The 13,962-nt window shown below is 32.9% G+C and overlaps 1 protein-coding gene across 1 annotated transcript; it reads left to right on the top strand.

The window, feature by feature from the left end:
• Window positions 1–9,360: 9,360 nt before the first annotated feature.
• Window positions 9,361–11,802, top strand: LOC111995589 (transcriptional adapter ADA2b; the record flags this gene model as incomplete). Its single annotated transcript, XM_065781744.1, has 5 exons — window positions 9,361–9,596; window positions 10,077–10,287; window positions 10,594–10,717; window positions 10,960–11,147; window positions 11,402–11,802. Coding segments are annotated over 5 exons (951 nt in total), but the record flags the coding sequence as incomplete, so codon positions are not given.
• Window positions 11,803–13,962: the final 2,160 nt, after the last annotated feature.

Consider the following 13,962-nt stretch of genomic DNA (forward strand, 5'->3'; position numbering starts at 1 on the left):
GTTTTTGAAATTCGCTTATTTTACTGGAACTGAAAATTTTTTACTGAAAATACTGTAGATAAAGATAAAAATTAGCTGTAAGACTCATGAATAGTATCAAAAAGTGCAGTAGACCTATAAATAGTAGTAAAAATAAGCTAAATAGTAAAATAAGTTTGCAAAAATAATTCTTACCAAACGCACACTTAGTGTGAGTTTGGATAGCACTGAATGCGTGTTTCAGCTGTGTTTGGCATTTTTTTGGGGGCCCACGACATTGTTCATGGGACCACCAAACTCAGCAAAATGCGCATATCTATGCATTTTTGGGTCTTACAGCACTATTCATACCTTTAAAATTTTTTTGCTACATTGTTTTCAACAATAAGTTTTCAGTTTGTAGCAAATAAGTAGTATTCAAACAGTCCCTTAGTATTATTTCTCACAATTATCTAACTAGTTGTTTACTGACTGCTCGGTTATCTCTCTCTCTTTTAACATTCGTTTATCTCTTGGTTTTTACAATAAGTACTAGTATTTATAATAGGAAAAAACAATTTTTCATTTTTAGATTTCCTTTCAAACTCTTTTTTTCACCAATTTGCTCTCTAATCTACAAGCATACCGAGAAACAGAGAAAGAGAATCTCTTATTTGCACGCACTTAATATAACGTTTTTCTTGCTCCTTGTTACACTGTTTTTAAGCCCCACAGTTGCTGAACAATATTGATATTCACTTTGTAGCAGATTGCTCAAGATTTTCTCTCCCACTCTCTCACTCTCTTCCATTTCTACTATGAACTTTGGTCATTTTCCACATTGCTAGATTGGTTGCTCTTGTTCAATTGCTTTCAAAGTAAGTATGCAACTAAGTCTTGTTGATAATGTACTTTACAGTTTACAATGCCATGGTTGAACCATGTATTATTACCTTGACATATATTTTCATGAATTTTTCTTCATTTGCTTTCCAACTTCTCTTTTAATTATCATATACTGTTATTGTGACCTTTTTCAGTAGATTATTAAAAAAAAAATAAAAAATAGTGATCGGTGCTAGTTAGCATTTTTCCATATATTCACTCTCTTATCATTTTTAAAGAAAGGTAACAATGCAGAAATGTGTCTGACGTTATAGAATCTTAGCAAAGCTTCTATCAAAATCAGAAAATGTCTATTTTTTTCTTTTTCACATTCAGAATTAAGAGCCAATAGATCATAAAAAACAACCCAAATAACAAAAAATTCTTATTTTTGAGATGCAGATTAATTATTTCAATCACAATTTTTGGATTTGGTTTATGCTGTCATTATCTATCAAAAACGGATTTTTTTATTTTTATTTTTAAAATTGATCATTCTTCCCATCCTGTACTTGTTTATATTGGCTGTAGATGTGACATTGTAAATAGGTAAATCAATATTGCCATATCTTTTCAATGAAAATAATTGTTACTCAATATAATTTTTCTGAAAAATTAGATATATTAATGAACTGAAGTGTAACAACATCATGACAATTATGGTTCAGCAACCAAAATTTGGTCACATATATATATATATATATATTTTTTTTTTTAGCCCATTATCTAATACTCACATTTGCCATGAAATGCAGATATTAAACCACAACTGTCAGCCATGAGAGTGAAGTCCTATCCAATGTACTTCTGCTCAACAACAATTTGGCAGCCAATTTGTTTTCTGGTCATTCTAGTAATTCCCTCCACAAACTTTAAGATTTTGGAAGTACTTTTATTGTTTTGAAACTAAAACTTCATCTGAACTTTGCTCAAATATAAAAAAAAAAAAAATCTTTTATATCAGTGCTTTTATTTGCAACAGTTTGACTTACACATTTTATTATTAAAACTTGGCAGGGATTTTTTGGTTTCATGATATCAAGGTTGTATGTCATGATCAAACTAACTGAAGAAAGTATAACAACAGAATCACTCGAAACACGCAACAACTCTTCTTTCAAAATTGAAACAACAGCAAAATTGCTAGTTCCTTTTAATTCATCAACAATGAATTTTGCAAGAGCTCTAAGTTCATCACTAAATGGAACTGAACTATCATATGGTGTCATCCAAGCAAAGGCCAGTGTTTTTATTGATGGCAGAGTTTGTATTTTTACTTCATAATTTCCTTTTCCATTGAAAACAAGAAATCCATCAACTAAATAAAGATGTTTCAAGCTTAAAAGAAATGTAAACAGATTCATGGAGATGTGAAAGCTCTTTTGATAACCAAGCATTCGGAAACTTTCTAAAATTTGAAAATTTGCAATGCATAATGGTAATGTGTCTAGAACATTTGAACTAATGATTTTTTCATAATTTCTAGGCTTTTAATTATATTTCCAGGTTGCACAAACATAATTTATAGCATTTTCAACAATTCCATATTTGAAAACCAAAAAATGACAAAACCCATAAGCCCAAAACCCAACAAACCCGCCCACAGATTTGACCCAACACATTATTTCTCTTCAATGCCTATAAATACTCAAAAACTCTCAAAACATTTATTTTAGACTAAAATTCAAAATTTAACTTCTAAATTTCATATTTTATCATTTTAGTCTTCTAAATTTCAATTTTGTTATTTCAGTTTTCTAATTTTTAAATTTTGTCAATTTAGGCCTCCATTTCCTGGATGAATTTTTTTTTTTTTTTTTAAAATTTCTTAATTGAATTTTACTGAAAAATGTTAATTACAAAAAAAGAAAGAAAGAAACTAAGGAACGACCTACAATAACGCTATCTAGTTTCTTTGTCTCTGAGACAATCAAATCAACCTAATGGGTTAAGGAACTCCGAGCGGTCTTAACCGGCAAGGCTTACTGGGTGATTGAAAACCCAATCGATCCAACAAGAAGGAGAAGAAATTCGAGCTGGCGGCGCCACCAGCTCAAGTGGGTCGCAAATAGAAAGGCCCAGATGCCGATTCTCGACTTCCAAGCATTACTCCACCCACAAAGTGCTGTCTTTGACTCCTAAAGCTCGAGCGTGTCAAAGACTATCTGTTAATGAAGGAAGAGTTAGTGATAGGGGTGTGTCAGTTCGGTTTAGATCAGTTTTCTAAGTGTTGGCCAACCGAAACTGAAATTTTTGGTTTGTGAAATTCTCAACCGAAACCGATTGAAGTAATTGGAAAACCATTGGTTTCAGTTGGATTTCGGTTTCGGTCGGTTTTGGTGGGTTTTTTTCGGTTTCCTTATCATTTATTTTCTAAGAAAGCAAACAAAGAAAAACAAATTAACAAACCCAGAAACCCAGAAAATATTAACAAATCCAAAAAAAAATTAACAAACCCAGAAAAAATTAACAAACCCAGAAAATCCCTTTGCTTTCCCACGTTTTCTCACCACCTAAACACCAAGCTGTAGCAAACACAAAACCAAAAAAAGAAAAAAGAAAAAGAAAAAGAGAGAGAGAGAACGGCGAAGCAGCGTACCTACGAAGAAAGCAAACAAACCTAGAAAATAACGGTGAAGCAGTGTACCATTGGGTTTTTTCGGTTTCCTTATCATTTATTTTCTAAGAAACCAAACAAAGAAAAAAAAATTAACAAACCCAAAAACCCAGAAAATATTAACAAACCCAAAAAAAAAATTAACAAACCCAGGAAATCCCTTTGCTTTCCCACGTTTGCTTAAAAATACCCACGTCCCGCGCAAAGGCTTGAACCTGGGATCAACTAGCTAAACCATAAGGAGCATACCATTAAGGCCACTGATAAGTTATGTATTAATGTTACATAAATATATATATATATATATATATATATATATTCGGTCGGTTCGGTTCGGTTCGGTTTGGTTTCGGGTGAAAAATCCAGCATTGAAACTGAAACCGAAAATTTCGGTTTTTAAAAAATGAAATCGAAACCGAAACCGAACCGAACCAAAAATTTGGCAACGGTTCGGTTGGTTTGTTCGGTTCGTCAGTTTTTTGCACACCCCTAGTTAGTGAGCAACCAAGAAAGGCTCAAACCTCAAGAGGAAAAAGCCGGGGAACACAAATCTAAAGTCAATGATCTCAAAGGCTCACCTATGAGTGTTGGAAACTTGGAAATTTGGAAGAACTCATAGATGAGAATCGCATGATTGTTTCGTCGTCGGTGGAGTCGGAATAATATGTGGGAATTTTGTCTTTTGTGGATAAGGATCAGCTGGAGCCTGGTTGTGCAATATTGATGCATAACAAGGTGCTTTATGTTTTGGGGTTGTTGGAAGATGAGGTTGATCCTATGTGATGAAAGTTGAGAAAGCTCCCATGGAATCATATTCAGATATTGATGGTTTGGATGCACAGATTCAGGAGATTAAGGAGACTATTGTTGAATTACCATTAACAAAGGGCAGCACTTAACAAAAGGGTGATGGATGACTAAATTGACAAAATTTGAAACTTAAAAGTACTAAAATGACAGAACTGAAATTTAGAAAACTGAAATAACAAATGTAAAATTTAGAGAGATAGTTTTGAATTTTAACCTTTATTTTAATTATCACTACCAATATTTTATTCACAAAAGGAAGAAAGAAATAGTGTTTTTATTTATTTATTTAAATTTTGTCTTCAACAATTTTCAACCGTCAGATCAAAGTGCTGAATGGCTGACGTGGTAGAAAAGGAACGGAAGATCCTCGTGGCCGTCGATGAAGTGGAGGAGGGCATGCACGCGCTCTGGTGGGGCCCTAAAAAACGTGATTTCATAAAAATTCCAAAGATACCCTTGTCCTCGTCTACGTTAAACCTCCCCGTGCAGTTTACACTGGCCTTGATGGCAGAGGTAATTGTCTGTGATTTTCATGCGTATTTTAGGAACACGAAAGGTTGGATGGTGCTGATTGTAATTTTGATGTGTGATTTAGGGTATTTGTCATTTGGTAATTTTGAATTTTTAAGAATTTTTTTTTAAACCAACTGCCACAGTTTCTTGGGTGTCCCTCACAGTCGCACGCAACCAAACTGCAACAAAAAATTTCCAGCATGTTTTGAACTGAACACCTCTGATGTTCAGACCATGAGAGTGCTGACGGGAGAAAGAGGAAAAGAAGGGAAAAAGAGACAAAAAAAATTTAGAGAATGACATGGTGTAATTTTCGCCTTTTTATTGTTTATATGCCATGTGTCCTTCATCTATATTAAAATGGGAGAGAATGGGAGAGTTTTAAACGGGAGGGAGCCTCTCTCTTATCTACAAGGCTACATCTATTTTCAGTCATGTAACTTATTTAACAATTATAGATTTTTTTTTAACATATATTATTAATTTGTTATTTGATAGTAATTTATTTGATCATTTTATAATTTTTTGATTTTTAAGAAAAGAAAATTTTAAAACCCTTTTAATGATAATTCTTGGGGTTTTTTAATCATGTAACATATTTAATAAGTAAGTAATTAACATGGGGTATTATTAGAGTTGTAATTCATTTAATGATTATAGTGGATCATAATTTGAATCATCACATAGTGATGGTATCTCATGGTTTAGAATAGGTTTTTTCTTTCCCCACATATAATTGTTTATCTTGAAATATGTAAAAAATATATTAAAAAATAAAAGTCACTTTTATTTCCCATATTACCTTTATTTATAAAGGTTTTTTGGGTCTAAAAATTTTCAAATCTTAATTTCTTATTTTACCTTTTTATTTGAAATAAATAAGGTTTTTATTGAAAAATCATATAGTTTCTTATTTAGTTTTTGTCCCTAGAGAAGGTCAAGGTGGAGACAAGAATAGAGCATGGCGACCCAAGGGATGTTATTTTCCAGACGACGGAGAAGTAAATAGGGGAATTCAAACACATTGAAAGCATGAGAAAATGTCATTTGATCTAAAGGTTATTGAAAAACTTTTTTATATATTCTTTCTAAAAATAAAAATAAAAATTTTATTCATTCCATCTGGGGTGTATACACGTGAATGATTTGAGGTTTTTATTTTATTTTTTATTTTTTTATAGCTAGTGAATGATTTGAGTTAGTATAACCTAGTTTTATATAATGTTGATTTTTAAATTTTTACTCTCTTATCTGAAATTTGGTAAACATAATATACCATGTGAAAAAGCTTTTGGTTTGTTCCTGGTTGAAAGACGAAAATTTGGTACCATGAAATAAGATGGACAATTACCTTCAATTTCTAAAATAGTATGAATAAAATGAATTCATACAAGTGACGGCTGCCAAGTGATAACCCCACGGCCAGAACATAAAAGTCAGGTATCCAATCACATTGGTTTTATTTTCTTAATTTGGATAGAAAAATCATTGACAAATATAATACAATCTTCCGCACACAGAAATTTAATGATACAATTTAATGGACTAGTCTTGAAGACACCAAGTCACCAACAAAGAGTTTTGTAGAATAATGTAACCATCATAAGAAATATGACAGAAATAGCTAGGCCTAGGTGCTGAAAATTTTCTTTTTTACACTGCAAAATATTAAGAGGCAAATATAAAGTTTCAAATTCCTTCCAAATTACTTTTCTATTTTGTTGGGAAAAAAATCATAAAAAATAACGAGGCACACTTCAATTCAATTACAAAGAAGCAAAATTATTTATACTAGTCGCTAACCCGTGCGATGCACGGGATAGTTAAATAAAAAGACAATTAACTAACATCATGTTAAGGTAAAAATTAATGAGAGACTGATTTGCCCACCAAGAATTTAAAAGAAAAAAATATTGATATAATAAAATCTAAGAAATTTAGAAATATAAAATTGGAATAATAATATGCATTTTATAGACATTTTGCTAGTTAGCATTTAAAAAAAAAAAAGATTTGTCATAATTAAATAAAATACAATGAGAAGAAATATTTAACTTTTATGCTTTTCTATAGTTTAGAAGTGTTGTCTAATGTAGAATGTTATTGGATTGTAAGAAAGATTTTTATAAAATGTTAATACCATATAAACAATTCAAAACATGGAACATTATCAAATTTATAACACCTAATTCCATTTTCTTTTACGTTGAATCCAAACAAATAATTAATCGAAATTAATCCAAACAAATAATTAATCAACCAAAAATCAAAGTTTTTGATAAGTCCTTAGAAATCAGTGGGTTGAAAGGTCTTCGGATGTTGTTGATCTTGAATAATGAGTCCTGAAAAACCAAAGAAGATCAGAGAAGACCGGTGGAGGTTGGTCTTGAATCCTCCGATGGTAAAGTTAGTGGATTGAAGTAGAAAAGAAAGCACTTCAAAGACTTCACCAATTTTTCTCTAGAATCCAAAAAAGTGTCCATACCTCTGCGTAGAAGGGTCTTTATATAGTGTTAGCTTGACAGTTATTTCTCCTATCGTCATAGAGTTTGGAGGATTCAGAGGGAAACTTCCATAACTGTCATAGGAGTCACCTCATCGTGACTTGTGTTCTGATTCAAACAACATGACTCTTCAACATGACTTTTGGCTTTTGGAAGAGTGTAATGACTCTTGGTGAACCTCACTCATCCATCATTNAAACCTCAACAATGGTCACTCTATCTATATCTATATATTACTAAAAACTGAAGCGTAGCGTTTAATGTTGCGCTGCTCTACACGTTGCGCCACATCAGCTGCTACGTCATTCTTTTTTTTTTTCTTTTCTTTTTAAATATAATTTTCCTACAATTTTAAAATAATTTTTACAATTTTCAGTCCTATAAATGCAGCCCACTACTTATTTATTTACTTCCATTACTTATTTACACTTCTCCAACCTTTCTCTCTCCTTACCATTTCATCTCCCCACTACTTCTTCAATCTTTCTCCCTCCTTTACCTTTTCATCTCCCCACTCTCTCTACATTAATATCATTCTTCCTCTTTCTCTTCATCTTCCTTTATTTTTGTCTTTTCTTATTCACACATTCTTACTATAAATTTGTCACTATCTCTTCTATTCCATGCATAGTTTTCCCTCACAAAAAAAAGGTTCCCTCTCTCTCTCTCTCAATTTTTTGGTAGATTTTTTTATTTTTCTTGCATCTCTACTTTAGGTTGATAATTTTTTATATTCTTTAAAACTCTATTTTTGGTTAATGCAATTTAGTTTAGTTTTTTAAATTGTGATTTAGTTTAGTTTTTTAAATTGTCGTCGTTTTTTTTTTTATTTTTTTTTATTTTTATTTTTTATTTTATTCTCTTTGAATGTTAAATGTTGTCCTATTGCGTTCTAAAGAATTAAATATAGCATATACAAATATATATTATTCTATTACATAGCATGATTTAGATAATTTGGTATTTATTCTGTTACATAGCATATTTTTTATAGTGCTCAGTTTAGATGTTAAACTGTGAGACTTTACTAATTTTTGTTTATTTTCTAATCCTTTGTAATAGACAAAGTACTCTTAATAGTTGTATTAGAAGTACTTTATAATGCCATTTATTTAAAGAAAAGCAAAGGTTAGCCAAATGAAAGAAAAGCAAAGGTTAGCCAAACAAAAATAATCGGATAGGTGACAAATTTTAACTTTTGCAATTTTATTTTAATTATTATTATTATTTTATAACAATTCATGTATAGAAATTTAATTCTTAGATTTTGCTAATAATTGTTTATTTGATAATATGTTTTGAGTGGCCGAAATTATAATTTCTACAAAGAAAATAACCTTAATAGATTATCAAAAACAAAATTTTATCCTAATATTGGTTCAATTAATCATTGTTAAGTTTTATTAATTTTTTTTTAGTGTATGTTTTTTTGGTGTTTTGGATTGATCCTATATTACATTTATGATTGTTCTTATAATAAATAAAAATATAATTACGAAATACATTACTCATTATTAGATTAGTTTAAATTGTAATTTTTTTTATAATAAAACCACCATAAAAATAATTATCACGCGCAATGCGCCGGTTCGCGACTAGTGTTCATTAAACTGTATTCATTTTTGTGGATTTTTTTAAAGTTATTTTGTATGCTATTTTGGTGGCAAAATGATATATGTGATTCACATGGATTAATTTCTGATATCTTGATAGATTATAATTACCATTAATACAAATTTTCGTTACTTTTTGTTAAATAATAACTCACTGAGGAGGCTAAATGAAACAATTGAAAAAATTCATGTTCTAATAAACTTTTTAAAATCTAGAGTTTAATTTGAAACCACCTCCAAACTATAGGAGGAATTATGTATTTCATCCTATTTTATTTTGATGTTGATTTAGCTGAAAGACTTTCTTGAATGAGTGCAATTAATTATACCTTTGCATTTTGTTGTTTGTTGGCATCTGTTACCTTCTATTTTCACTTACTAGAACGTTGAAAACTTGGTGGTGCATTCATAATCAATATGGTTATGATAAAATAGCTGATTATTAAATTATGTTCTTTTTATATTGCGTGCAGATCATCAAGCAGACAGGAGCTTTGTGGGGAAGAGACCGCACTCTTCAGTGAGTGAGGGACCTTCTTTAGTTGAGTTGAGTGGTTATAACCATAAAAGACAGGAGTTTGATCCTGAATATGACAATGATGCTGAGCAGTTATTGGCTGAGATGGAATTTAAGGATACAGACACTGAGGATGAACGTGAGCTGAAGTTGCGAGTGCTGCGTATCTATGCAAAGAGGTACTTGGTGACAATAATTTGATCCTAGTAGTGCAATTGGCACCTCCCGGTGTCTCCAACAAAGACATCTAGAATTCAAATACCTCCACCCCTATCAAATTATCAAAATAATTTGATTTCCATATAACTTTACACTTACTGGTACATTCATTTATTTAGCCATATTAAACTTGTAAGACAGCATTAAGTTCAGACCAACTTCTTATTATGGTAAAAAAAATTAAAATAAAAAAAAGAAGAGAGGAAAATAGGAATTGAGATAATATTGTCATAAATTATGATGAAGACAGGATTACCATCTGTGTGTGTGATTTCTTGATTCTTCTTCATCTGTTGATGAAACTATTCACTAGTTATCACTATATGAAGATTATGTTTAGGCTTTCATAATATGGCATAAGCTTACTGTATTTCATAGTATATAAATATGTTAAGACACTCTCTCTCTCTGCATCATGGTTAACTTAAACTTGTTGGCAGGCTTGATGAGAGGAAGCATAGGAAGGATTTCATACTAGAAAGAAATTTGCTGTATCCAAATCATTTTGAGAAGGATTTATTGCCTGAAGAGAGGGCAATCTGTCGGCGATATGATGTCTTCATGCGCTTTCATTCCAAGGAAGAGCATGAGGATTTGCTTCAGACTGTTATTTCAGAGCATCGGACCCTGAAAAGAATTCAAGAACTTAAGGTATGATACATGGTTAGCCCCACAGAGGTTGTTTAGACTACGTAAAATAAATGCAGTTGTGCCTAAAATATTTTATATGGTAAATACCCATACCATAGATTGTATACCCAACACTTTTTTGTAAAACAAGCATGCCACATGGCTTTTCTTGAAACTTGCCATTCATGATATCATATGTTATACACCCATGCATGCACACAAACACATAATATATACTAAATAGGAATGCTTCATTCTCGTATTAAGTATGATGATGCTTTCAATTTGTCAAACTAATGTCATCTCCACATGAATTTTATCATTCAGGAAGCCCGAGCTGCTGGTTGCCGCACTGCAGCTGAGGCTGATAGATACCTTGAACAGAAAAGGAAAAGGGAAGCTGAAGAAAGTGCTCGTAGAGCAAAGGAAAGTGCTCAAGTTGGTCCAAGCAGTCAGGCTGGTCCAAATCCTTTCATGGCTTCAGAGTCTGGTGGCAAGGAGTCGAATTCACGACCAGCAGTACAGGCAACTTCAAGCTCCATTAATGATTTGGAGATAACAGGCCTTCATGGGGCAGATTTATTGTCTGAAAGTGTAAGAATTTTATCATTCAGGAAGCCCGAGCTGCTGGTTGCCGCACTGCAGCTGAGGCTGATAGATACCTTGAACAGAAAAGGAAAAGGGAAGCTGAAGAAAGTGCTCGTAGAGCAAAGGAAAGTGCTCAAGTTGGTCCAAGCAGTCAGGCTGGTCCAAATCCTTTCATGGCTTCAGAGTCTGGTGGCAAGGAGTCGAATTCACGACCAGCAGTACAGGCAACTTCAAGCTCCATTAATGATTTGGAGATAACAGGCCTTCATGGGGCAGATTTATTGTCTGAAAGTGTAAGTGTGCCATCTCAATCTTCTAATTCTTAATCCACAAAGAAACATGAGGGTATCCAGTTTGTTTACCATATTCCTAGAAAAAAGTACCATTTGCTACTAAATATCCTTAACGTTGATAGGATGAAAACTTATTTGGGCTCATTAAACTATGACACAAATAACAGTTTAAGCCTAAAGTTTTCTGTGCACTGTATATGTGTGCATTTTTATTGAACCAATGACTTAAGCGGTCTGCTTCTATGTTTTTACAGGAGAAACGACTCTGCAGTGAGATTCGGCTACCGCCAGCTCTTTATCTCAGCATGCAAGAGATTATGTCAATCGAAATTATCAATGGAAATGTCTCTAAGAAAGCCGATGCCCATCGCTTGTTCAAGCTTGAAACAAGCAAAATTGACAGGGTTTATGACATGCTTGTGAAAAAGGGGATTGCTCAACCATGAAACTATCCCATGTTTTCCATTTTTCTTGGTCTTAGTTGTAATTAGCTTCATTTGTATCAATTTTGACCCCGAAAATAAAAAGCATGGTATATCTTCGTGTGGTCTATTTTGAAATATTAATAGCATAGGTATTCATAAGACATCCAGAATGGTGTATCAATCAAGATGAGTTGAATGAAATTAGAGAATAAAACCCCTTTTCTTCACTATATTGTGGCCTCATTGCAAAGTGTAGGTACTACTCATCATGTTTCTGATCCCGTCCCATGTTTTTGAGTTGAACTTGTACTGTTGTACCCCATTTCTATCAGAAATAATTGCGAGTGCAAGGGATCAATGTGTGCTCTGGAGTCTAGACCTCTGGGAGGGAAATTGGTGCTTGGCAAATTACACTCAAATACGGATTGTGTGCTGAACTCTTGGTCTACTGTCATTGCATGTTACTATGAGGTGTATGCATGACTAGACCTTAAGAACATGATTCAACATTTTATTATTACACAGACTAAGACAGTTTGGAAATAAAATGTACTTCAACGTGGAAATTATCCTACATGCAGGCCCCTTCAACCATCCTAAGTACATCGTTTGTTCTATCTGTATGCTTACAAAGAAATGATATTTGCCAATTGGTTAATTGGACATTCTCTAACATGGGGTTCAAATCATGGCGGTTGCTGAATTATATAAGCTAATGTTGCCACATTGTGCATAAATAAATATATCACTAAGATTTTTGCTAATTGGTGGAAGTTAAGTTTGAACATATCATTAGTCAAAGTCAATTTGCTTTTGTTCCACGAAGCAAAATATGTGTTGCTGGTGCAAGAAATTGTTAAACAGAGAAAGGAATTTGCACTGTTGCACCATTAAAGTGTTTTCAAGAAAGGGACATGGCAAAACGGGTCAGACCCGTTTGACCCGCGACCCGTTTGACCCGTTTAAAAATGACCCGTTTTGACCAGTGACCCGTTTTGACCCGCGACCCGATTGACCCGACCCGACCCGCCTGTTTTTCCACGTCTACCAACGTTGAGTAGATTGAGATTGAGGTTTAATTCTTATAAGATATTTACTTATTCTTCTTCACTTAATATGTTATGTACTCCATTATAGTTTGTCATTCTTTACTTGCCACCTTCATTTTCTCTTCCTACTTTAAACATATCAAAAATTATACCAAGATTAGCTTCTAGAAAGCTGGAATAAGAGTTGCACCAAATTTAGGTATCAAGTGTTTAGTGGTAATTGGTAAGTAGTAATAGTATCACCAATGAAAATCTAATCACAGTTAAGGAACATAGAAACAATTAACAAATTGCATCTATTTCCCAAAAAAAAAAAAACTTGTTTGAAAAATACGAGTCAACTCGACTCGTCCCGCGACCCGTTTGACCCGACCCGAACCCGACTCGAACCGCCCGTTTTGCCATGTCTACCTATGACTCAGTTGATTGTGCATTTGATTGTCGTTGGAGTTTCTCTCTAAGTTTGTTTCATAGGTTAGGGAGTTTCATAGGTTAGGGAGTGTATAAACTACTTCCCAAATCCCAAAGATTTTTATTGGCAACTTTGTAGGCTACTTAAAACCAGGTGATCCCTTATTCCTGTACAGGTTTGAAGTGGCATTTGAGGTTTTTTCCAGGTTGATGGTGCAGAATGTTAAAGCCTTCAAGTTTCACCCTAAAAGTCTAAAGCTCACTCATCTTTGTTTTGCTAATGACCTGATGGTGTACCCGGTGCTGAATTGCCATCCATAAGCTTGGTATAGGAAGTGATTAAGGAGTTCAAGAATCTGTTTGGACTTTGTGCAACTTCACTGAAGAGTGAAGTTTTCTTGTTACTGCTCCTTTATTTGGTTGTTGTTAGACTCCTTGAATAGAAACTTAGCAGTTCAAGAAACTTAGCAGTTTTTATGGAAGAGTAAAGATAGTTAACTTTTTGCGCGAAACTGACTTGGAATGTATGCACACCTAAAAAGGTAAAAAAAGAAGGTGGATTAGGTTTGAAAGGACTAGAAGAGTGGCATACAGATACTACAATGAAATATAATTGGAATTCTCATATAGGTTTTCTTTGAGTGGCTTGGATAAATAATCTTTTGAATGAAGGAAAAACTTTATTTATTTAATAAATGGTGCAAATCCCTTAAAACAGTAAATGGGGTTGGAGGAAACTTCTAAAACTTCAAGGCCAAACCCTAGGTCTAGCCCACTTAGCTATGGCTTAGGGCCTTGAAATGTGAGTTGCAATAAGTGATTTTTTCCCCCAATATGGGTTGTATATATATTTTTTCTCTACTCTTAAAATGGTCCAAAATATTGAGTGATGTTAAGATATAAATTTTACTGTATCAGTTTTATAAATTG

This window comes from Quercus suber, unplaced genomic scaffold, assembly GCF_002906115.3.
Source record: "Quercus suber isolate HL8 unplaced genomic scaffold, Cork oak 2.0 scaffold_277, whole genome shotgun sequence".
NCBI classification, from domain to species: Eukaryota; Viridiplantae; Streptophyta; class Magnoliopsida; order Fagales; family Fagaceae; genus Quercus; species Quercus suber.